This window comes from Zonotrichia albicollis, chromosome 2 (genome assembly GCF_047830755.1).
Source record: "Zonotrichia albicollis isolate bZonAlb1 chromosome 2, bZonAlb1.hap1, whole genome shotgun sequence".
Taxonomy (NCBI): domain Eukaryota; kingdom Metazoa; phylum Chordata; class Aves; order Passeriformes; family Passerellidae; genus Zonotrichia; species Zonotrichia albicollis.
In genome coordinates, this window is record NC_133820.1 from 18,386,150 (window position 1) to 18,408,915 (window position 22,766).

The 22,766-nt window shown below is 44.3% G+C and overlaps 1 protein-coding gene across 2 annotated transcripts; it reads left to right on the top strand.

Moving 5' to 3' along the window:
• The first annotated feature begins 929 nt into the window (after positions 1–929).
• NDP (norrin cystine knot growth factor NDP) lies at positions 930–22,264 on the top strand. Of its 2 annotated transcripts, none has more exons than XM_005489012.3 (3): positions 930–1,174; positions 11,809–12,163; positions 21,457–22,264. In XM_005489012.3, the coding sequence occupies exons 2-3, from the start codon at positions 11,945–11,947 to the stop codon at positions 21,682–21,684; spliced, it is 447 nt and encodes a 148-aa protein (XP_005489069.1). In that variant the 5' UTR covers positions 930–1,174; positions 11,809–11,944; the 3' UTR covers positions 21,685–22,264. The 2 variants fall into 2 exon arrangements, with proteins under 2 accessions (XP_005489069.1, XP_005489068.1); XM_005489011.4 differs by lacking the exon at positions 930–1,174 and adding an exon at positions 1,444–2,119.
• The last annotated feature ends 502 nt before the right edge of the window (positions 22,265–22,766 follow it).

The following is a 22,766-nucleotide window of genomic DNA, read 5'->3' on the forward strand; positions in this document are numbered from 1 at the left end:
CACAGGGAAGTGAAACAACCTCCTCTGAAGGGAAGAGGGTTTGGTGCATCCAGAGCTGCGGTGTGTTTGTTGTAAGAGGGGTTTTCCATGGATGGAGCCTGCCTTCAGCCTCTCAGGGCTTTATTTTTTTTAAATATTTTAAATATTTTTAATATTTTAAAAGTTTAAAAATATTTTTAATATTTTATAAAATATTTTAAGGATAACTTCTTCCAAACTTGGCCTTCTTCAGAGAAAGGTGTGTAAAGTAAAAAGACAATGTTTTCTTCTCTGAGCAAAATTCTGAGTTTATTTGACAGAAACTTCAGGATTTCAGGGCAGGTTGTTGGAAGCAGGGGAATTGCAGGTTTGCAGAGAAGTATTTCTACAGAAAATGCTTGCCTGCTTACCCAGCTGGAGAGCCTGAGAATGTCAGATGATTTAGTTGACCAATTGTAGTGAAGCAGCATATCTTGAATTAAGGCTATCTGAGATCAATCACAGTTTAAAAAGCCTAAGAAAAACTGGTCAGAAAATAAAGGAGATTAATGAGTAATCCAGGGAGCAGGTAGTTTTTCTATGGATATTTTCCAAGTGCAAACACTTATCAAATTCTTTAAATCATTACTGTCAGATTCTTCACTTAGGTCCATTCCCTTGCTTCTCAGTGGTTTGCTTTATCTTGCACATGATCCATTTGCTTAGGAAGGAATTTGATTCAGGATTTATATTCAGGATTTATATTCCACTGGTTTACACATGCCACAGCCTCCTTATCTCCAGATCTGAAACAATAATAGCAATTTAAAAAGTGCCTACATTTCCTTCTATTTCCGGGCTTGCCAATTACATGAAGTCCCTGCAGAGGAGAGCTTGGCTCGTGGTGTTTTGTGATTTCTCAGATAACAAGAGCTTCACATTTCTGTGGAATTCCCATTTGCCAGCGAGCTGCTGCTGCTGCTGCCCTGATTGATATATGACTGCAATGGCACTTTTCCATTTGACATTCCCCCTCTCTCCCTCTCTCTCCCTCTCTCTCTTCAACAACAGCCCTAACTTTTGTGTGTTGCAAATATAAAAGGCAAGCCATGTGACGGAGGGACAGAAGAACAAAAGCATTTGGGAGTAACAGGACCTCTTTCAGCTCTCCAAAGGGTTTAAGGGAAGGAAGGAAGGAGTGGTGCATTTTCCAAAGGTAAGCATGCAAATAAGAGATTGCTACAGATTTTGAGTGTTACACGGACTTAAACTGTGTGCTTAATCTCTTTATCTGACAAAGAAATGTTCTCCTTGTTTTTTAAATTAAATCTTGTTTAAATGGAATCAACATAGCTCTAGTCCCTGCGTCTCCTTATTCCTGCGTCCTTATCTCCTATCTGAAGGTTGCCTGTATGTGGTCAAATGGGTGGCCCAGGGTGCTTCTGAGCAACTTGGTTAAGCACCTATTTATGTGAGCACGCTGAGCTCCAGCCTGCAGCTCAGTGCTGGCCATGGCTTGTGGCTCTGGGGTGAATGGATATGCTGGAATCACCCCTGGGATCACCGGGAGAGCGCTGGGATCGCCAGCACCCGCTTTGTCCCGCTACAACAGGGCTCTGCGAACACGGGCAAGCCTGCTGCTTTAAAGCTGGACTGTTTACTTCCACCACCACTTACGCCTGCTGTTCTCTTGCCAGTCATCCGCTGGAACGCTCAGAACAATCTGAAACAACAGGCAATATTTATTTCTAGCGCTGCGCCTCACGCTTCGCGGGAGCGCTCACAAATCTCACGTTATTATTTATCCAAACTTCAGCGAGGCTCTGCAATGGAGCGGACAGCGCTGCTTGTTAGGGTTAGGACAGATTGAGCCCGCACTCTTTATCGGCTGGGAGCTGGGGGAAAGCCCCTGTGCCTGTATTTGCTGGGTGCCCGGGGTATATTGGAAGGTGGCGGGGACACGGAGGATGCTGCGCGACCCCAGAAGGAGAGAGGGAGGCTCTGCTCCGCTCCCGGCCGATCATTTCCCTGTGTGTCAGCGCCAGAGGCACCAGCACGACTGCTCTCCGCTTCCCTGGGACCAAGGAAGGATTCCGTGAGCAAGTGTCAGGGTAGGGAACGGCGGGGCTCGGCACCCGGCACTGCTCCTGCGAGGACTCAGGTGAGTGAACCCGTCCTGGAAAAGTTCAGTGGCTCCGGCAGCAAAGAACGGAGTGACAAAAAAATCCCAGTCTCGGGACTGGGTTAGCTACTGCTGCAGTGTCACACACACAGTGTGTGCTGGGGGGAATTTTCTTGTGGCAAACCTGGATTTGTGTGTCCCTATGTGTGTGTGTGCACTGTCTCCCGTGGGGCTGCCAGGCAGATTTCTTATCCTACCCTGCAAGTTCATTGAAATTTCTCTCATAGCCTCCCTATAACGCATCTTGCTTGTTTCTGCCGGGGAGAGACAGCATGGCAAGTAACTGCTTAAGGTTTCTGCAGCTCTTTAAAGATGAAACATATATGTCCTATATATGTTACTTACAGTGTATTCATGTATGTACATGGTACTTACAGTTCCTAAAGCTTTATAACCATGGCTGAGAGGGAGGAACTCTGCCTATTGAAAAATAACTGGCAAAAGGTTTTTTAACACCAGTAATGGGACAAACTCACTTGAAGGCAAGTGATTATTTAAAACCAACAGTGGGGACAAACTCACTTGAAATCAGTACTTTATAGCAAAGTTATTTTCTAAAAGAAGCAATCCAGCTGCCTGGTGTGGCAATAAGTGTGGCTGTAATAATCACAGTGCTGCTATTTGTCCCTCCTTGAAAGAATATATCTACATTTTAGGACCTGTACCTATTATTTCTTACCCCTTCCTTTTGAATTACTAATAATGTTCACTTTTGCTCTTGCTGTGGGACCTTACTCATATTTGTGAGTAGTTATACACATGAATAATTTCCTGACCTAAACAGAACTATTTGGTGAGTAACTACTCATCAGCTTGAATCGGGGATTCCCAATGTGACTTATAGATACACTGATATACTCTTGCTGCTAATGAAATATTATTTTGTACTATGAAACAATGCTTGAAGATTTCCCAGTTAAAAACAAATGTGGAAGGAATAGGTATTTCAAGCTTACAAAGTAAAATGCTATTTGATTTAGGGACAGGGTATAATTAGGGGCTGCTGATGATTAGTTACAGGCTCATTTCTCTACCTGAAGGTGTCCTGTGTAGCTTTCCTGGGTTTGTGCAGTGCCTGGTTTGGATCAGATTAATGTGTGCTGATGACTGGCCTTTGCAGAGCAGGATATTTGTTATGGACAGTCTCGGGTACAGTTTGCAGTAGCAGGACCCCAGGTACCTCCTTAGGCATGGCTGATTTCCACAAAAGCCTTCTTCCCCACTGGAGCCATCCCTCACTCACCTTTGAGGCTTGTGGCAGCATCTGCATATTCTTGCCCTCTTGCCTGGCCAGGGCTGCAGTCTCTCCTGCCCAGGTGGGAGGGAAATAAGCCATCTCCTTGGGAGCTCACACTGATGCCTGCTGTGACTCGTTTGACAGGGAATCCTCCTGTGATTGGCTTCATTTCCCATTTCTCCTGGGGCTGACTTTGCTCCCTGCCTGGCTTGTCAGCTCTCAGATGCACTAGGAGGTGCTCAGAGTTGTCCTTGGAGTTGGAGAGAATTGACTATCTATGGTGAAAGCTTGCATGAAACCACTGAGACATTAATTCTTGCAACTTGTCTGGTGGATTGTTTGCTTAACTGAAAAAAACAAAACTCTCTCTTTCCCCCTCCCCACCTCCCAGTCACTATTTTAATTACAATTATAAATATTTGATAGTTGTATTTTAAATATTACAATTTTCTCTGTCTCATACTCTTGAGTATGAGAGAGACATGTCCCTGTGAGTTTTAGGAAGGTTTTGCTACATGAGACTGTAGCCCCCTGTTATTTGAGCAATCCACCTCTAGAAGCGGCCACATCAAAGAAAGACACAAAGTCCCTGTGGCAGCAGCTATGGGGCAACTTGCTGGGGCAAATTTCTCCCTAACACCATCCAGTGAGCTCTCAGAGTCCTGAGGGTTTGTAACCCTTCCAAAAACTCTTCAGAAATGAAACCCCTGTGACTGTAACCCCCTCCCCATGCACAACAGGTCCTTTGGCTGAGCCCAGCTAAACTTTTGCCCTCTGTGATATCTTGTTCCCCCGGATCATTGTCGCTTGTGTAAACACGTGTTTCTTTTCATCAGTGTTAAGTGTTCTGCCTCTCAGCTCCCCTGCCCTTCTCCATGTCCTGGTATCTCGGGATGGGCTGAATAGCCATGTCCAGATCACCTTTTTTTTTCTGCTGACTTCACACTTGACAGTCCTTTTGCTGAAACTCAGCTCAGTGGCAGGAGAATGGATTAGTCGCTTCAGGTTAGCTCAGGTGTCTGAGCCAAGAGCTCCCCACTTCAACCACCCTTCTGTGCATGCATATAAAGAGATGTTGCAGTCTCTGCTGGCTGTGATCAGCTGTTATTTCCTTTTTATATGTGTCAGTGTGGAACATATTAAAATTTCTCAGTAGTGGTATGTTAGGAATCCCTCTGATGCCCCACCTCTAACTTAGAAGAACAATAAAAGCAAGGTTGTAGTAAGCCTTTGAGCAGCTGGTAGTCTATATATTCCTCCTTTTCTCACATAATCTAATTCAAACAGTTATCCGGGTAGCAGTGGCACTACCGCTTCCAGACACCACCAGTCCTTGTTCTATTTGCTGGAATTTCATTGTGTGGTATGGAGATCCTTTCTACCAGAGTGTAGCCTCTCTTCTGGTGTGAGAGTAGGGGGCTGCTGGTGCCATGGAGACACTGGTCCCAGGAATTCCTCCTCCTCATTGCTATTTTTCAGCTTCCCTTTGTTATTTTTCTAGCCGCATCAATCATTTTTACGGCTCACGCTTGTCACATTTTCGTGCTTGTTATTACTGAGCTGCAGACTGTGCTGGGCCGAGGCAGCACAGGTTACATTGCCCTTTAAGACATGTGGGCTGAGGATCTGAGTTAATGCCTCAGCTCTGGTTTGGCAAAGGTTAAGCATACCATGGCAGTGACAATCACATTGCTGTCATAGCAGCACGGCTCAAAGGGAATGGGACCTAGGGCAACGCTGCTCCCCTTGTTAGAAGACACAGAATTGTTACCATGAGCCAAATATTTAGGTTCCCTAATTATCAGAGGATGAGGTATATGAATGGTGGTCTGAATGTTGCCTGTGTATAAAAGAGGAAAGGATTTTGCCCCTGGGGTCAGAAGAGAGGGAACATCCCCTTCAATCATGTGCTGTCTCCGGCATGCATAACGCTCTCTGCTGGTCCCGGTGGCAGAGATGTGTTTGCTTAATGTTAAAGAATAAAAAGACCCATTCCTACTCCTGCATCTATTGATAACTACAGGCCTTTGAGTTTGCTGGAAAATATGCAAAAGACAGAGAACAAAAACTGCCCACCTGCTTGCAACACTCTCCAACAGGTAGAGGACACATGCCTGAGTGCCCTAGACCTCTCAGACTTGTAATTTGGCCAAGAGTAATTTTGCCTCCTGTTGGGTCATAAGACTGAAGTAGACGTAATTACTGAAGCAAATCCTATAGCTAATGCTTGGCTGGGAACACTTGCACTGTAGCCAGCAGCCACCCTTGCTGGTTTGCCTCCTGAGAGGGATGGGCAGCCCTAGACTGCTCAGCTCTGCACCTGGTGCTTCACCAAGGATAATCCCATCCAGCACCCTCTGGATGGATGACCAAGTGGAAAATTGTATTCCTCTGCTGTCTGAGACTCGAGACCATGACTACAGTGCTATTCAGTGAGACACAAGAATAAAGAAAGAATCCAAGGCTGGCATCACCTCACCATTAAAAGGCTCTACTCCCTCATTAGAGAGATATCCCATGCATGCCCCTAATCAATCTATTTAAAGCTTCCTGGAAGCAGGAAAAGGAAAGAATAAAAATACAAGCACTCTTTTGTCCCCCAGTAGTTATTCTTTGGGAGTGCATTAAACCCCTTTCTCCGGGTTGGCCTGTGCCTGTCTGCTGGCCGGGCGCCAGCCCACAGTACCCACTGCAGTTTGTTATTTCAACTGCTGAGCAGGAAGACACCTCCTGCTCCCCCTCTCCTGGTACCTGAAGGGCTGGAAATATTCTTGGGAACTTCAAAAGCAGAGGGAAGTTCATGCAGCTCAAGTGCCATTCAGCTGGATTTGTTCCACCTCATGCACCGGGTCCCCATGTCAGGAACAATTTTGGGGCCTTAAATGAGCCCAGGGAATCAGCCCCATGTATGCTCATCCCACGTGTGCTGAGGCTCCCAGGGTGCTTCCATTGTGTTTGCTGCAATTGCCATGTTGCTTCTTATGCTTCACATGCCATGGTCTTCCTGGCTTTCTTTTTCTTCTTTCAGTCTGCTTACAGTCACAGGCATTCATCTCCCAAAATATTAAAAGACTTAACGAAGTCTCATAGTAAAAAATGGTTTCCAGGAGTTTCTCTCATCACAGCTTTAGTAGGACCAGAAGATGGAATTCTCTACCATGGACAACCAAATAAAGAGGCTTAAATTTCCTTCTTTTGAGCCTGTTTTCCTTCTTGCTGCCTTTTCCCTTTCCCTGTCCTCTTGCCCCCTTTTTCCTTCTCCTCTCCTCTTGGTGCCAGCTCTGGCCAGGAGTGTGTGTTTTTGTGTGCCCTCCATGCTGGCACACACTGCCCTGCTGCTGTGATGGGTGGATGGAGCTCCTGGACCATGGATGGAGACATTCCCCTTGGCATGGAAGGGGACAAGCTCCAGCATAGCTGGATGTCAGGAGAACAAAACCCCTTAAGCACAACCTTGGGGGAACATCTTAACCAAGACCTTGGGAGAACATTCACTTATTTTGACCTGCAAGGGTCTCACTAAAACATTTCGTTTGGTGTTTGCCTTGCCTCAGGATGGGAAGAAACTTGTTCCAATGTTGTGTGGAGGCATTTCTCAGACAACTGGGGTTGCCTGTGCTCACCTGCTGCTGCCTGGCAGCCACGTGGCCACTCTGTCAGTGGCTCTGCCAGGTGTTTGACAGGCAACTGTAGAGTGAAGTGAGGATTTTTGATAGCATGCAGAGCAGGCCAGTTCCTTCACTGCTGGCATGGGAATGACCACAGTAAAATACCTAGATAAGAAGATGACTGCATTTACTTACAGAGCTAAAAGATATGCTGGAACTGACAAAGGCTCTGAGGTAGTTCTAGAGAAATCAGGGTCAGCCTCTCATCTGGGGTTGCCTCTCCTACTGCATGAGCCTCTGGAATGGCTCAGATTGTCACTGGTGGGATTCAGTCCCACAGGGCTTCCCAAGCTGTTCCCAGCATGGTGTGGATGGCTGTGTAGGCTGGGAGCCCCCTGAGTGCTGTGGGTGCTGCTGGATCTTTGGGAACAGACCATGCTGCCTGTGTCATGGCAGTGCAGAATTTAACCCTGCACAATAAACCCTTGTGGAGCCTGGCTGAGAAATTGGCCCATCACAGTTGTTTCCACTCCAATCAAGACCTTGGAGAGTGGAGCTCCCAAATCCTTATCTTCCTGGGAAATCAAAACTTTTCTAAATTTGATAAGTTCTCGAGAAATCCATTTTTGTCTCATGAAGGACTTTGTGGTGCTTTTTTTGTCAGAGCAGCAGCAGTGAATTCACACACACACATACGCATATGTAGTTAGTGACACTTTCTTAGGTCTGGAGTTTGGAGAAACTGAGTAGTCTTGCAACTCTTGTGTTTACATAACAAACTCAGATTGAGGGAACCACATGGTAGGATCCAAGTAATTGTGTTTACTAAATATGCACAGCATGCAAGGCCAGGCTTAAGTTATATACACACACACGCTGCTTCAATGGGATTTTGGCAGCCTCCAAAACCCAAAAAGCATTGAGTGACTTAAGTGGTGCCCTCATCTTCAAGCAAGAGTCTCAAACACAGAAAATGAAAATCAAACTCAGCAAATGAAGGCCAAGCTGAACATATATGCATGCCTAATATGGGGGGCTCAGGGAACTAGAAGTACACCATAAATGAGCTTTTTCCACTGCTCCCTTCCCACCTCCCAGGGTAAAAGCTCTGCAGATCCAGAAGACTTTGGGAGAATTGCTCAGCTCTTTATTTTTTCCAAGATACATAGCAAAAAGGGAATTTCTGTTTACGTTCTCACAAAGTGACTGGCTAAATAATTCCAGATGATGGAATGTTCTTCTGTCCTTAAAGCAAAACAAAACCTTAGCCTTCACCACTCTCCAAATGATACTAAAACTATGATAAGAAATCTTTATTATTCAGAAAGCAGTTAATAAGAGTGTGGATTTGGAAAAATAACCCTAACTTTGCACCTAAGTCCACATGCAATACAGTGTTAGACTAGGTTTTTTCTTTGGGATGTCTTCTACTTTTCCATGAAGTTTTAAGGCTAACAGCTGTAAGAAGCTTTAGTATGTTATCTCTCTGTGAAATACAGGAAATTAGATATATGGAAAGGAAACAAAGCCATTGCTAAAAAAATGTACTTCCCATATCTCAGTGAATTCTGAAGAAAATCTGAAGCAGTGATTTTCATCCACTGTTACGCCATATATTTTTGTAGCAATTTTTCAGCCTGAGGGTATAAAGTTACCTTTGCATCTATTTCATCTTTTTCTTTGCAGGATGGTATAAAGTGGGAGGGTTTACTTTTCCTTTTGGTTAGCTTGGCAGACAAGCTATCTACCACAGGTTTTACATGGAAAGAAAGTGAGGAAAAAACAGCTGAAATAGAAGGAAAATTTGCTCTGTGAAATTGTTGATTTTAACTAAAAAGTGTATGTTCCAAATGAAACAAAATGCCATTGTAATGATGATTTATGAGCACAATTGTACTTGCTTCTGTTTTTTGGACAGAAGTATAGACTGGAAACTACTTACGCCAATCCTGATAGCATGTGCTATCTAGGATTTTATAATTTCAGACAACATTTCAAAAGGAATGCAATTTTTAACTTTAAAAATAATAATAATGCTAAGTTCAAGCGAAATGCCATTGCTCAATATCAGCTGGAAATGGAAAATATCATTCCAACATACCTCATCATGGTGATGTACCTAAGTGAAAATATTTTGAATTTTTTTTACAGAATCAAAAATCTACACCCTAACTTCCATGTGTTTAAATGTCCCTCTAAGACTTTTTCTTCCGTATATGTTATACATGTTATATATAGCATATGTGCTTGAAAAATGTGTGTGCATGCTTCCCATAGGTGTGCCAGGAGATATAACTACATATTTTACCAGTATGTCTATGAACAACGGTAACCACTTATTTCACAAGAGATGGATCATATCTACAATGGTTTTCTCTCTTTTTTTTTACAAATATGCCATACTTTTTACTCCTTTCAAAGTATTGTTACCAAAACCCACTACATTTCCTTCTTAGTGAAGTATCAGGGCAATTTTAAAAGGTTGTGGAAGTGTTAATACTTTTTGTTCTGTGCTTATCCTGAGGAAGGTACAGCCATTTCTCCTTTTCTCACACTTTTCCCTGTGTCTTTCCAGCTTTCTCAGAGAGTTTTCATGAGGCAGACTCTGTGTCATCCAATTATTTCCTGAAGAAAATGAGGGAGATAAGCCTTTGAAAACTGAGCCAGCCCTTCAGATTTCTCCCACTGTATTAAATCATGCTGATCAAAACCATGGAAAGATATAGAAGGCCAGAATTAACAGTGGGACAGAGAGAATGGGAAATGGGGATCCCTGGGTGTAGTATCACATGAAATGAGACCGTCTAATATCAAGAAAATTTATTTGGACAGAGAGGGAATTACTGGGTGTGTAATAATGATTAACTATGTTGGAGGGAGACCTTGCCAAGCAGCATGTTTTGGTCAGCCTCTTTACAAAAAAGAATAGGAATGTAGGTAAAAGGTTAAACATGGAGAAAAAAATAGTGCATCCCTCCTCCTGTTAGCTAATCCTTGGGCATCATCTGCACGAACTGGAGTAGCACAGTTCACTTCAGGGAGGGAGTCTGTCCCAGCTCCCATGACCCAGAGATTTCTCTCCTATGCTGCTGAAATGTTTGGAGGGATATTTACTGACATGAATGAGGCTGTGCATGATTGTATCTGAGATCCTAAGTGTTTAGTGTTGTTTGTTTAAGTTCTTTATACTGCAAAGCCATATTATGTTTTTAATGACCCATTTGCTGAGGAAAATATGGCAGGTCATATGTCAGACTCTGGGGGAAAAAAAAAAGTATTGTCATTTAAATCCACAGTCACATAATTTTTTCCTTTCCTACTTAAGCACATGGATAATAGCCTGAAACAACAACAACAACAAAAATGTCTAATAACACAGAGCATCTTTGTCTCTCTAACACACAAACCAACCCTAATAACATTTCTTCTCAGCATGACATTTTTGCTGTCACATCAGTGCCATCTCAACTTGGATGAACTCTGGAAGTGTTTGTCACGGCGAGGCACTCCTCTCACAGAAGTGCTGGAGGAGGCTATAAAGCAATATACAAATCATCAAGCACTCTGGTGGGGAGGCTGCTTGGGAGATGAGTATCAGTCGGTTTAGAGGACTGCCAGCAAACCAGAAAATAGTTTTGAAAGAGGCTTGTATAAGGCAGTAAAGGCACACATCAGCTCTTTAAATACTCAAGAGGCTCTGCCAGAGCATTTCTTTGTGAGTAGGGAACTGTTTTATCTTAAGTTTCTTCAGAAAGTCTTTGCACTTTCAACTGTACTGATGAGTATCCTTTGACTATCCTTCATCGGGCTGTGTTTAGATGGATAATTCACAGCTCTTTCAAGTTATATCTCTTTGTAGTAAAAGTGAAATAATCACCCAGTTGGGACTAGGGCTTTGTGAGAAGGATCAAGGGACTGTGAAGAAGCAGCTAATGGAGATATTCTCCTTCCCCTGCGGACACAAAGCTCTGGGCAGCGTTTCAGGGGCTGTCCTGTACCTGTTTCCTGGAGAATCTCCTGATCTCCAACATGAAACAGAAATCCAGATGCCTGGGTAGATAGCCACGTCTCCACCTGAACATATTTATAGCTGGGATAGCAGTTGGATATTATGGAATTATAAACGTATTTTTCCGATGCTGCTCTTTAAATAGCTGGGAAGAGACTGACACCCAGAAAGTGCTGCCCGACAAGCAAGCAAGCAAAGCCTGGATGTGTGTGCATGGGAATTTGGTACTCAGCGGGCAGACAGTTCAGCCAGAGGCCTGGGTGGTTCCTCATGCAGAGCAGGTCACTGGGAGACCACTTTGCTCATGCCTTGGCTCGGACCTGCAGCATCCCTCCACCCTGGGGATGTCCCTTGTCCCTGCAGCTGCAGGGCACGGCCAGGCAGCCTCCAGAGCCACAGCTCAACCTGCTTCCAGCCTCTCCATGTGCTGCCTGGGACATCCCATATCATTCCTATCTGTAATGTGGAAGGCAGCCAAGCCTTACCACTCATTGACACTCTGAGTGGGAACACAGTTCTTTCGATTTGCAGGAATTTGTGATGAATTTCATCACCAAGTGGAAAAGAGTGGCATTGCACGACTTGGGATGTTGAAAGTCATTTCATCTCACTGAAGTGATAGAACAATGTTAAAAGTAACAAGGCCTTGACATCTCCTTCCTTAAGGCCATATTCCCTACCTACTGTGGGGATGATGCTCACCCTGAACAGGTTTTTGGCTAGCAAAGTTCCTGAGTGCCTTAGTACAATTTATGTCTATTTTCTCTAGAGGTCTTTTTACTCAGGATTGTGATTTGTGTTGCTTTTATTCCAGCTGTGCAGGAGATTCTTTGATGGATTACAATCTCATCAGACTCCAACTTGAGAAGAAGAATGACAGCTCAGACACTTAAACCAGACTTTTCACCATCCTGGAAAGGAACTGGCTTCCAGAATTCGGAGGGTTTTTGATGCTCTACCTCCCTCTGCTGTTACCAGCGAGAAGTTCCTCGACAATGGGAAATCATGTACTCGCAGCTTCGATTTCCATGCTGTCGCTGCTGGTGATGATGGGAGACACGGACAGTAAAACAGAGAGCTCCTTCCTCATCGATTCCGACCCCAGCCGCTGCATGAGGCACCACTACGTGGACTCCATCAGCCACCCTCTCTACAAGTGCAGCTCCAAGGTAAGGCTGCTAAAAATAGGTTATAAACTGTTTTAAGAAATGTAGTACTCAATGTACCATAACACACCTCAGTGAAGTGCACCATGAGCCAGCCTGGACAGAACTGTAATGGGCCAACCAAGCGTCTTAAACCTTCATGCAAATGAAGGATCCAAAAAGAAACCAATTCAAAGAGACAAAAAACAGGATAAAAAGGGGCATCTGACCCAGGGAAGCTGTGCTGCTCCACCTGGGACATCGGGACATCCCTGCTGAAAGGAAAACCCAGCGCCGGTGCTGCAGCCTCCCAGATAGGAATGCTCCTACTTGGCCCCCTTGCTTTAGGCCTTTCCTTTTATTATAATAAATTCTGAAATCACTTTAGTACCGGGAGTCTGGTCCCGTTTTTAACAATGCTCCCCTCACCCCCTCACAGCTTTGAGGGAAGAGTTGTTAAAATGAGCCATTCTGGGCGATTTTGTCTGTATGAATTCCTATCTAGCAGAATCTAGCAGCAGAGACACGCAGATGTGAGGATATCATGTGTCATACAGGATCTTATCTTGTGTGTACATAAGAACTGGGACTGGAGGTAAAGGCTCTTGACTTGCTTTTCACCTTTTCAAAAGGAGAAATTCACAATGATGGTAAAGCTTACACGCAGTAAATGACAAGATGGAAAGGAGCACATTTGGGATCTCAGCTGATGGTCCCAAGGAGATGAGCTAGTTTGGAAATTTAGATCATCTGTCACTCCATCCTTCAAGTGAATGCTTAATCTGGAGCAAGTTCATAACTACTAAAGGTGAAGTGCTGAGATAAAGAACCAAACTGTAAAATGGCAATTTAAAAAATGTTATTAAGAATATTGCTTATTTTCTCCCTGCCCATCCCCTTTTCAAAGCCTTTGTTTACATGCAGAATGACACTTGGATGGTAACTGTAGGGCTTAGGAGCAGACAGAAATACAAGACTGACTTTCATTTGGGATTTCAAGCCTGAAAAGTTTTGTGTCAAAGTGGTTTAGCAGCCTGTGCGTGTAGCCTACAGCCATTTATTTCATTATGTGGAGAAAAAGAATTGGGAGAAACAATGGGAAAATCCTTGCTAGTCCCTTTTGTCTTGTCCTAATTTGTTCTGTCTGAGTTAACACAGTGCATTCAGATGACTGGGCCATTCCTCTGCCCCATGGGAAGGGGCTTTGCCTCAGGCACTCACATCCCAGGATTAAGGGAAGGGAAGGACTGCCAGCTCCAGTGCTTTTGCCAGCCCTGTGCAGGGTAAGAGAGGGATGGGAGGCTGGTGTGTGACAGGGTTCATCACACGGGGGGTGCCTGCCTGGTGGCAAACCCCAGCAGCAGGGATCCTGGGAGGATTTACAAGGAGAAGATCCAGAGTGGGGATGGATGCAGTGCTGGCTGCAGATCCCTTTGTGTGCAGGAGCTCCTTTTCTTCCCACAATCAGTGCAAGGGTGAGGGAATGCCACAGGTAGCTGCATAAAAAGCAGCTGAAATAAAGCACATACAGAAGTGCCCATAGAAAATAAGACCTGCTGGGTGCTCTGTGCACCAGCACAGCAGCTGCCCTGGCCAAAATTCTGTAGCCAGGCTCGTCCTGTGCCTGCTCAGCAGAGAGGGGCTGGCAGCCCTAAAACTGGGCCCAGGGAGCCTGCTCTGCTCTGGGCTGCCTCACACTGCTCTCTCAGCAGGGCTGGATGCTGGGTTAGCAAACCACGCCTTGTTCACAGCAGTGGGAGCCCAGAGACTTTTGCCCTACTTCTTCTGAATCCAAACAGCAAAATCATCCATTACTTGAGATTCAGGAGAGGTCTTTTGGTTTGCTTTTAGGCTAGACTAGAACTCCCTACCATCTGGGAGACACATGGCATTAACACAGAGAGCTGCAGAGGTGCATCCCTTTGTGCAATATTGATTTTATTGCAGTTCATTTCAGCAAGAGGCAAAAGTGACAAAGTGGAGGTGTGTGGGTTGTTTCCATTTACAGGGATCTGTTTGCCACAGCCCTCCCCTCTCTGGACCTTTCTGATCACCTGCCAGACCTAAGGAGAGGGAAAGGAGGGAGGGAAGGAGAAAGGGAAAGAAGGAAGGAAGTGGCGGAAGGAAGGAAGGAAGTGGCGGAAGGAAGTGGCGGAAGTGGCGGAAGTGGCAGAAGTGGCGGAAGGAAGGAAGGAAGGAAGGAAGGAAGGAAGGAAGGAAGGAAGGAAGGAAGGAAGGAAGGAAAAGAACCCAGTGACAATGCACTTTTTTTTAGCTTCCCCAATGACAGAGAAAAGCAAAAAAAGCAATCAGACCTTTAGGAGTGGAGCTGGAAGTGAAAACACAGAAAGCATTGTAATGAAATCCATAAACTTTCAAAAGCTTTGAGGAAAAAAAGTTGTTGACATAAACATTAGCAATTCTGGCTGCAAAACTCAGTGATTCTTTTCAAATCGAGCCTTTAATGGAAATCATGTTTCAAGATATTATCACATATCCTGGCTTCCCAATGACCACATGTCATGGTTTGAGCCTGGCACAGAGCCAGTGCCCCCCATGAAAATTCCTCACCCTGGTGTCTGCTGTGAGATGTGACCAGGAATAAGCAAAACAGGCTCTAACTTAAACATAAAGAACACTTTATTACTTAAACTACAGGAAAAGAAAAAAAAGAAATTGAAAACCTTACAAAAAACTTTCCTCCTCCCCACTCCCTGACTTTCCCAATCCGATACATTCTCCCAAAACACCAACTGCCCAGCCCGGCACGACACTTTAGTATACTCAAACTGCAGTTCATGAAGAGGAAAGGAGTCCTTCTTGTTCCATAGGCTTCTCCTGGAAACACACTGAAACCTCGTGTGCTTCCTTGTCACTTCGGCACCGCCCGGATAAAAAAAGTCCTTTTGCCGCTTGTGACATCTTCCTTCCATGCCCAGTGCTCTCACCACTGAGACATGGCCAGAGCTGCTTTTAGGGTTGTCTTTCAAGGATGCCTTGTCTCACTCCAAAAAAGGCACAGTCTCTGCTTTGGGACATCTGTCCCCCCCATATTTTTCCAACCCCCTGGGGCCAGGGGGTCCTCACGAATGAACCCTCCTGGTTTTGAGCCACTGCCTCCCCCTAAATGCAGTCTGTGTCACAGGAACAACTGAGTCTATGGCCACAAGAAAAGTCCAGCCAAAAAAGCCACTCCAAATCATCTCTCCTCATCCAATCATCTCCACGTTCTTCGGGCCAGGTCCTTGTCTCATCTCATCTCTTATCTCCCTTCTTATTCAGCTTCGAGGAGGATTAGCATTTTTGCAAGGCCCCAATCATGAAAGAAAGGGTTAAAAGTTTTCAGTCTTTGTCTGTCCTGGGACGAGATGATACTCCCACACGTGCTGCTGCTGCTGCGGCCGGCTGGGCTGCACCCTTTTCCCCCCCCCCTTTCTCTTCCTGGGCCGGCTGCTATCACCGCCGACTCTCCCTCTCTCTCTCCCTCCTGGGGGGGGGGGGGGGGGCTGGCTGCCCGATGTCTCGATGTCTCTTGGGGCTCCTCCACCCTTCCATGCTTGAAGGCCCCTCACTTCCCATCTCTGTCCAGGCCCCGGGCCTACCGCATGGCTGGCCCTCCCCCGCCCAGCAGCAAGGCTGGACGGGGGAGAGATCTGACTTCTTCACAGCGACGTCCTAAGAGAGAGCGTGCCAAGGGCAGTGCCCTGCTTTTAACCCCTGTGTATTCTCGGAGGTGTGTCCAAACCCCACTGGCTACACCGGGTGCCAGTCTCAAACCCAAAACCTTCATTGGTTTGACCACAGCTTCCCAGAATTCCCACTCCTTCCTGGTCAAACCACCACACCACAACAGTTTCAAGAACACTTCTATAACAATACTTTGAATTGTATGGACTTTCTCATGAAGTGGAAAATGAAAACAGTTTCCATACAAATTGAAATAATTTCCCAGAAAAATCAAGCTTTTTCATGTTGTTTGGGATTTTTTGGTGGGTTTTGTTTTTTTTTTGTTTTTTTTTTTTTTTTGGGGGGGTTTTGTTTTTTTTTTTTTTTTTTTTTTGGTTGTTGTGTTTTCTTTAGTTTTAAGGTCTTAGGTATCTGAATCATTCTGGTAGACCTATGGCTTTTGTTCTGGATCTAGTAGCATATAAACACAGAGGAATATTAGACATGCTAATTAAAACTAGATCCAATGTCTGTATATACATATATATATATACTGATAAAATGTAACCAGGACAAAAAAAGGAAAGTTCTGTGGGAGTAGCTGTGGGAATTGTGGTACCTCTTGTTTCCACCAAGTTTCCATTGTGGAAGCTTGGAATGACAGTGTCAAGCAGAGATTTTGCCCTTTTTTGGGGTGATGGTTTCACTGAGATATCCTTTCTCACTCCATATGTTTTCTCTTTTGGTGCAGCATAGAGTTACAGAAGTCAAAAGTGGCTTCAGAAATTGCAAGACATATTATATTTGCTGTCTGTCCTGGTTAAAAAAGGATTATGTCCACTGGGGTTCTCTTGGAGGCTGTCAATTGCACCCACATGGGAAGTAGATTTGTTAAACATCCAGCCAATACAATTTAATCATTAAAATCCCTTTTGCTCGTGGCCTCAGGAAGGCGATGAAAACAGTTTCCCAAATCCTTTGGAAACATAGTTTATTATAGTAACAAAAAGTACAAAAGAGACACAAAAGGGGGATGGAAGAAGGCCATTTGTTTCAGAAAAGCTGCTTTCCTTTGTCTTCAAGGAAATGTTTGTATCAGCTCATGAGGTATTCCCTTTCCTGACTGCACTGGATTTACCCTGACCGGTCTCCATCAATGTGCTGGGTTCCCTCACTGCTCCCAGAGTCTCCTAAATTCCAGTTCTGGCTGTCACAAGGGCTTCATCCAGATGTGCCAGAAGTGTGCTACCACTGACAGTCTCAGACTGAAGAATCCAGCCCAGGGAGACACAGAGCAGATGAAGAAAGATTTAGCAGATGTTTGAAGACATTAACTCCTGAGGTAGCTCAGGAGATTTTCAGTAATGCCTGTTTGCAGCCAGGCCATGGGAACCATGTGAAAATCTGTTCTCAGCCCATCTGCTTTTGGGCTTCAGTTTGTTGCTGGAGGTGCAGAAAAGAGGACTACGGACACCGTTAATAACACACCAGTTCACAGCTTCTGGATTTCCAGAATGCAGCTCAAATGATCAGAGTCAAACACTGCCTCAAATTCAGGATGCTCTCTTTTGTACCTATGAGACCATTGACTTTAAATAATAATGATAATGATAACAATAATGATAATGATGACGATGATGATGATGATGATGATAATGATAATGATGATGATAATGATAATAATATTCTTCCCTAGCTGCTCACAGACCCACGTGGTTCCCTTGTTGTAGGACACTGTGTTTCTGGATGCAGCCTTGCAAGGTGACATGCACAAACTCACATGTGCAGGGGCCAGGGGGAGCCAAGCGGTGTCAGGTTATAAAGTACCCACATGTTTTTACTATATTTACACACCCACTCTATCATTGTGCCATGCATCATAGCATTACTAATTATTTAGGTGATAATCTCTATTGTACTATAGCACATGAAGCAATAAGCAGCCAGAGCAATTGATTAAAAGGCAAGGCTTTCAAAGTGGATGCAATTTCCAGCTCATTTGCACACCTGCCAAAATCCACTTGTGCTGTTCTGGATTTATGAAGAGGAAGGTAAATTTTTGTTAGGACTTTAGGTAGCCCAGAAGGTTAGAAAGCTATGAAAATGGGAAATTTTATATCTTTTTGGCTTGAAATTCAACTTGATAACCTTGGGTTTGTGCCACTGAGAGTTTACACTGTCATCCAAAAACAAGGAATAAAACCAACACTGTGTGATTCTACATTATATAAATACTGACCTTAATCTTATAGAAAACTAAGTAGCCAGCAAAATTGCAGATTAAAATTAGAGCCTCCACAGAGTGAAACAAATTTTTAAAGGCAAGGCTTAGAAATTATAAAGTGTAAATAATAAATTATAGTGTATATAGATATACACTATATATAGATAGACATAAATATAGAAATTATAAAGTGTAAATAATAAATTATAAATACAGTGGCACATTGACTAAATATTGGCTGGGTTTACATTAGGAAGCCAGCAGTTTATATTGAGACAGAGATATTGGCATTTCAGATAATTCTACCTTATAATTACTCTGGACAACTCTTCTCTAGTCCTTCCAGTTTCTTGAGGGCATGTTTTATTTTTATTGTCATTTTTGAAAGTATCTGCAGATACAGGAGCAGATGTGCATCATAAAAATTCTTAGGGTAATAGTACCAGAAAGTGACTGATTTTTCCAGCTCCTGAAGCATCAACCACCACAAGTGTGCCCCACCAGACAGCAGTGTGTGCTGTCACATTTGGGCTGAAATCATATAAATGATTGCTTGGAAGGGACTCTAGGGACACTCTGAACCTCCCAAAAAGCAATTTCTGGCTGTTGTACATCCCCCTGCACCACTCCTGAGGTGATTTCAACTCTGCTGTCTCTGAAGCCTTCAAACACTTGCCGGGTGCTGTTGGATTGCTCTTCACCCCCAACATTTATTGGTGATCTCTGTTCCAACCTGGTTAATTCTGTGATTCTGTGGTTCAGCCAAACATTTGGGAGCAGTCTGTGAGAGAGAGGGCACAGCCTGGTGAGCTGGTCAAAGCAGGGCACCTAACAAGGGCTGTCAAAATGCTGGGAAGGAAATTACTGGGTCAAATGTCCCAGTCTGCTCCTTTCCTTTGCAATTCAGGCAGGATTTGATACCTGCAGAGCTGGTGTCTAATTAGATACCTTCACCAGCTGCCTGCCTGGGAAGTGAGGTTTGTTTAGCAAGGGAAAAAATGTGGATCTTTATCTGTGAGTAATGGGGTGACAGCACTGCAGTGATTGTCCCTTTTGTGTTCTCTGTATACTCAAGAATCTGCTATTAAGGAGCTTGGTGATGGGTCTAAAGCTCAGGTGTGACTCAACAGTACACTGAAATTTCCCTCCCACCATATTAGTACAATGAAGTTAATTTATGTATGAATATGCAGTAGCACAGGAAGGAGACCATAAATTTATGCTACAAATCTTAAAGGATGACAGATTTGTCAGAAAGCAACAAAAGCCCATCTCTAACTAAGAAGCATGATGGTACCAAGCACAGATCATCAGCTCATGAAGACATCCTCTTTGTGACCTGTGTTGACTGGAAATGTAGTTGTTAATATATTAATACATTAATACATTTTCAAGGAAAACATTTAGCATGCAAGTACTCTTGCAAGAGTAATTTTTAAGCACTTTACAATGGATGATCAGAACCTTTCCCATGGACACAGACAGTGCTGGCATTTCCTACTTGATTTCAGGAATATTCTCTCTCTCTCTCTCTTTTATCTCATCTTTCCTTACAACTCTGACTAAAAAGAAAATGAAACATTTGATGTACCTGCTTGCATAACTTAGAGATTTGCAGCCAGTTGAGCCTGTGTAATGAAAGAAGCCCAAAAAGGTTTAACACTGTAAAGTATTTGCTGTCACATTTGTAGTTGTTCTTTCATATTTTCTGGAAAAACAACATGAGATATGTGTAGCATGGTTAAAATGTAATGTTCTCCCTTGGTTATAAGACTACAACTGTTTTACTGCCTACTTTGAATGATATAATAAGCTGATATTGAAGTTTATGTTGGTTAAGCAAAATTAGCTGACACGGATTTAATATTTCCTTCCCCATGAAAGTATAGGAGTCTGTTCAAACTTGTACAACACCCCTTATCAGGGTGGTAACAGCTGTTTCTAGCACATCATTTGCTGAGCTTTAGAGGGCCCTTTCCAAGATTTATGTAGTGCTTAATGCTGCATCTCCTCTGCTCAAGGGGTTGTTGGGGAGTAGGTGACTGCTTAGGGACTCTCCTTCCTCAGTGCCTTCTGCTGTGCAGGTTACCTTGCTCTGGTCCCAGCTCACATTTGAACTCAGAAGAATAAACCTGGAGCCGCACTGTTTTTGGAAAATCTCACTAGGGAATCTTCATGGCAACCAGTTCAACTTCTTTTACATTTTCACTGCTTTATGCCATGCAGAGCATTTTATATAGATACAACTGATGCAATGATATATAGATACATATATAATTGCAAATACATGGTCAAGGTGATCTTTATCAAAGGAATGAGCTGGAAACATACTTCTTTAAAGCAATAAATGGAGCATCTTCTTTAGATTTCTACTTTACATGTTCATATATCTAAACTCAAGACATGAGAACCAGTTGGTGTGTATACTGAGAACTGGTAAATACCCAAATAAACAAAGAGCTTGGATGATGATTTAGGGGCTTGATTGCCATGGATCTAGAGTTGGGAAGTCATATGCGCAGTCACTGTCTGGGAAACAAGGCTGGCAGTGATCATTTGGAGCCCTAAGGTCAGTCCAGGTCCTGCAGTCCTGGTGTCAGTGCCAGGGATTTCAGGAGGAGCCCTGCTTTTCCTCCTGCCCACATTATCTCCTCCAGGGACAAAGCACGCTGTGGGGCTGGGGTGGGGTGACAAAACCCCAGCCAGGCTGGAAGGAGGCTCCCACTGCTGGTGCCAGCTGTGTGCTGGGGACACGTTTCCTAACTGAAATAAACACGGGCAGGAGATCATTCTCCTTTTTAATGCCTTTATTAAAAGCGATCAGCTTGGGTGGGGAGAACTGATGGGTCCACGCTCACACCACCACTGCTCCCAGGAATGGCACAGAGGAAGAGAAAGAGTGCAGCTTTGTCCACTGATGTGTGGGCAGAGCTGGCAGTTCTGTCCTCATCAGAGCATCGGGAGATTCCCAGTTTTTTGGTTTGACATTCAAGGTCCTCTGTATAGCCAACATCTTTTAGGTTAGGGTGAGGAGTAAAAAGGGTCTTAGTGGATACTGGATTCTGTTCCTCATGTCTAGACATTGCTTTGATCTGTCAATTCCATGTTGGCTTATTGTTTTTAGGGGTTTTTGGCTAGGTTTGCTGAGGGGTCTCTCCTGATGTCATTTCCATGCCAACTCAATGTCCCCTTCTCTTCACCATCTGGATGCCATCCTCCAGGAAGCAGCAGGTGTCACTTGACAAAAGGGGAAATTCTTAACCATCAACAACAGGTAGTTAACAAAAATGACAGGTGATTACAACAACAAACAGTTAGAACTCCATCCTGGCAGCAACTAGCCCAACCTGTGAACTCTGCAAATTTTTTTTAAAAAAACAGGCAGCTTTTCTACTCATAACCCTGACCTCTGTGCTTGCCTTGGCAGATGGTGCTGCTGGCCCGCTGCGAAGGCCGCTGCAGCCAGACGTCGCGCTCGGAGCCCATGGTGTCCTTCAGCACGGTCCTGAAGCAGCCCTTCCGCTCCAGCTGCCACTGCTGCCGGCCCCAGACCTCCAAGCTGAAGGCCATGAGGCTGCGCTGCTCGGGGGGCATGCGGCTCACGGCCACCTACCGCTACATCCTCTCCTGCCACTGCGAGGAGTGCAACTCCTAGGGACATGGCACACAGGGGACAAGGGGTGCTGCTGTGGGGGAAGAGCCCCAAAACCTACCCAAGGCCAGGCTGGAGCTCCCAGCACAGGATTGCAGCGAGGACAGGACTAACCAGGCTGGATTGAATCTGAGAGCAGAAGTACAAAATATCCTGGGTTGCTGGATGGTGCTGGTGCCACGCTGTGGGCTGTGATAAAGGCGAAAGCATGAGGACTTGTTTTTTAAGAAGCCTTTCTTTTTTTCTGAAAGGATATTTTTGGAGAGTTTCTTTTTTTTCAGACTCGGCTCTGACTACAGAGATGTGCTTTTACTTTAGGCCATGGGCAGCAGAGGAACAGAGAAGAAGGTCAGCCAGATGACAGCACTGCAGTCTGGAAAGTGACATTTGGACAGAGGATGGGCATCAGTTCCCACAGACAACCTCTTAACCTATCAATTTATTCTCAGTTTTCTAGTTATACTGGCCTTCAAAGCAATCTGTGCTGTTGGCAAGGGTCATCTGTTACTGACCTAGTGGCCAAATGCTGGATAACTTTAACTGTGGTTTAGCAGAAATTACAAATAAACCATTGAAAAGTGAACTGGATATGAAATGCCATGCTTGGAATACCCAGCCTTGCTGAAACAATTATTTGCACCATATGTCATCAGAGTTCAGTGGCTGAGCAACTCTTGGGAAGGGAAAGGTCATGAGACTCACAATTCCCTTCTAAAAGTCAGGAAATGTGACACATCACATCTGTTGAAAAACCCATTATTCAAAAGCTGAAAACTAATCAAATATTAAAATGCCACATACTAGATGGAGTAGTTTCTTAATTTCAATGGACCCGTTGATGTACAGAACCAGAGTTCTCAAAATGATGATTAAACCTAGGACTTATTTTCACCAATAATTCTTAGGCCGTTGAACAAATACCATTTGCCTTTCAAAGACAGTCAATCCCCAAATTCTAAATCTTAAAACAACAGGGGATCCAAAGTTTGGGAATGGTATTTGGCACTTTCTGAGAAACTCTGTCCCTCCTCCATCAATCTGAGGTTTTAGGAAAGTTCAGTCATAGTCTACTGTGACTTCAAGGG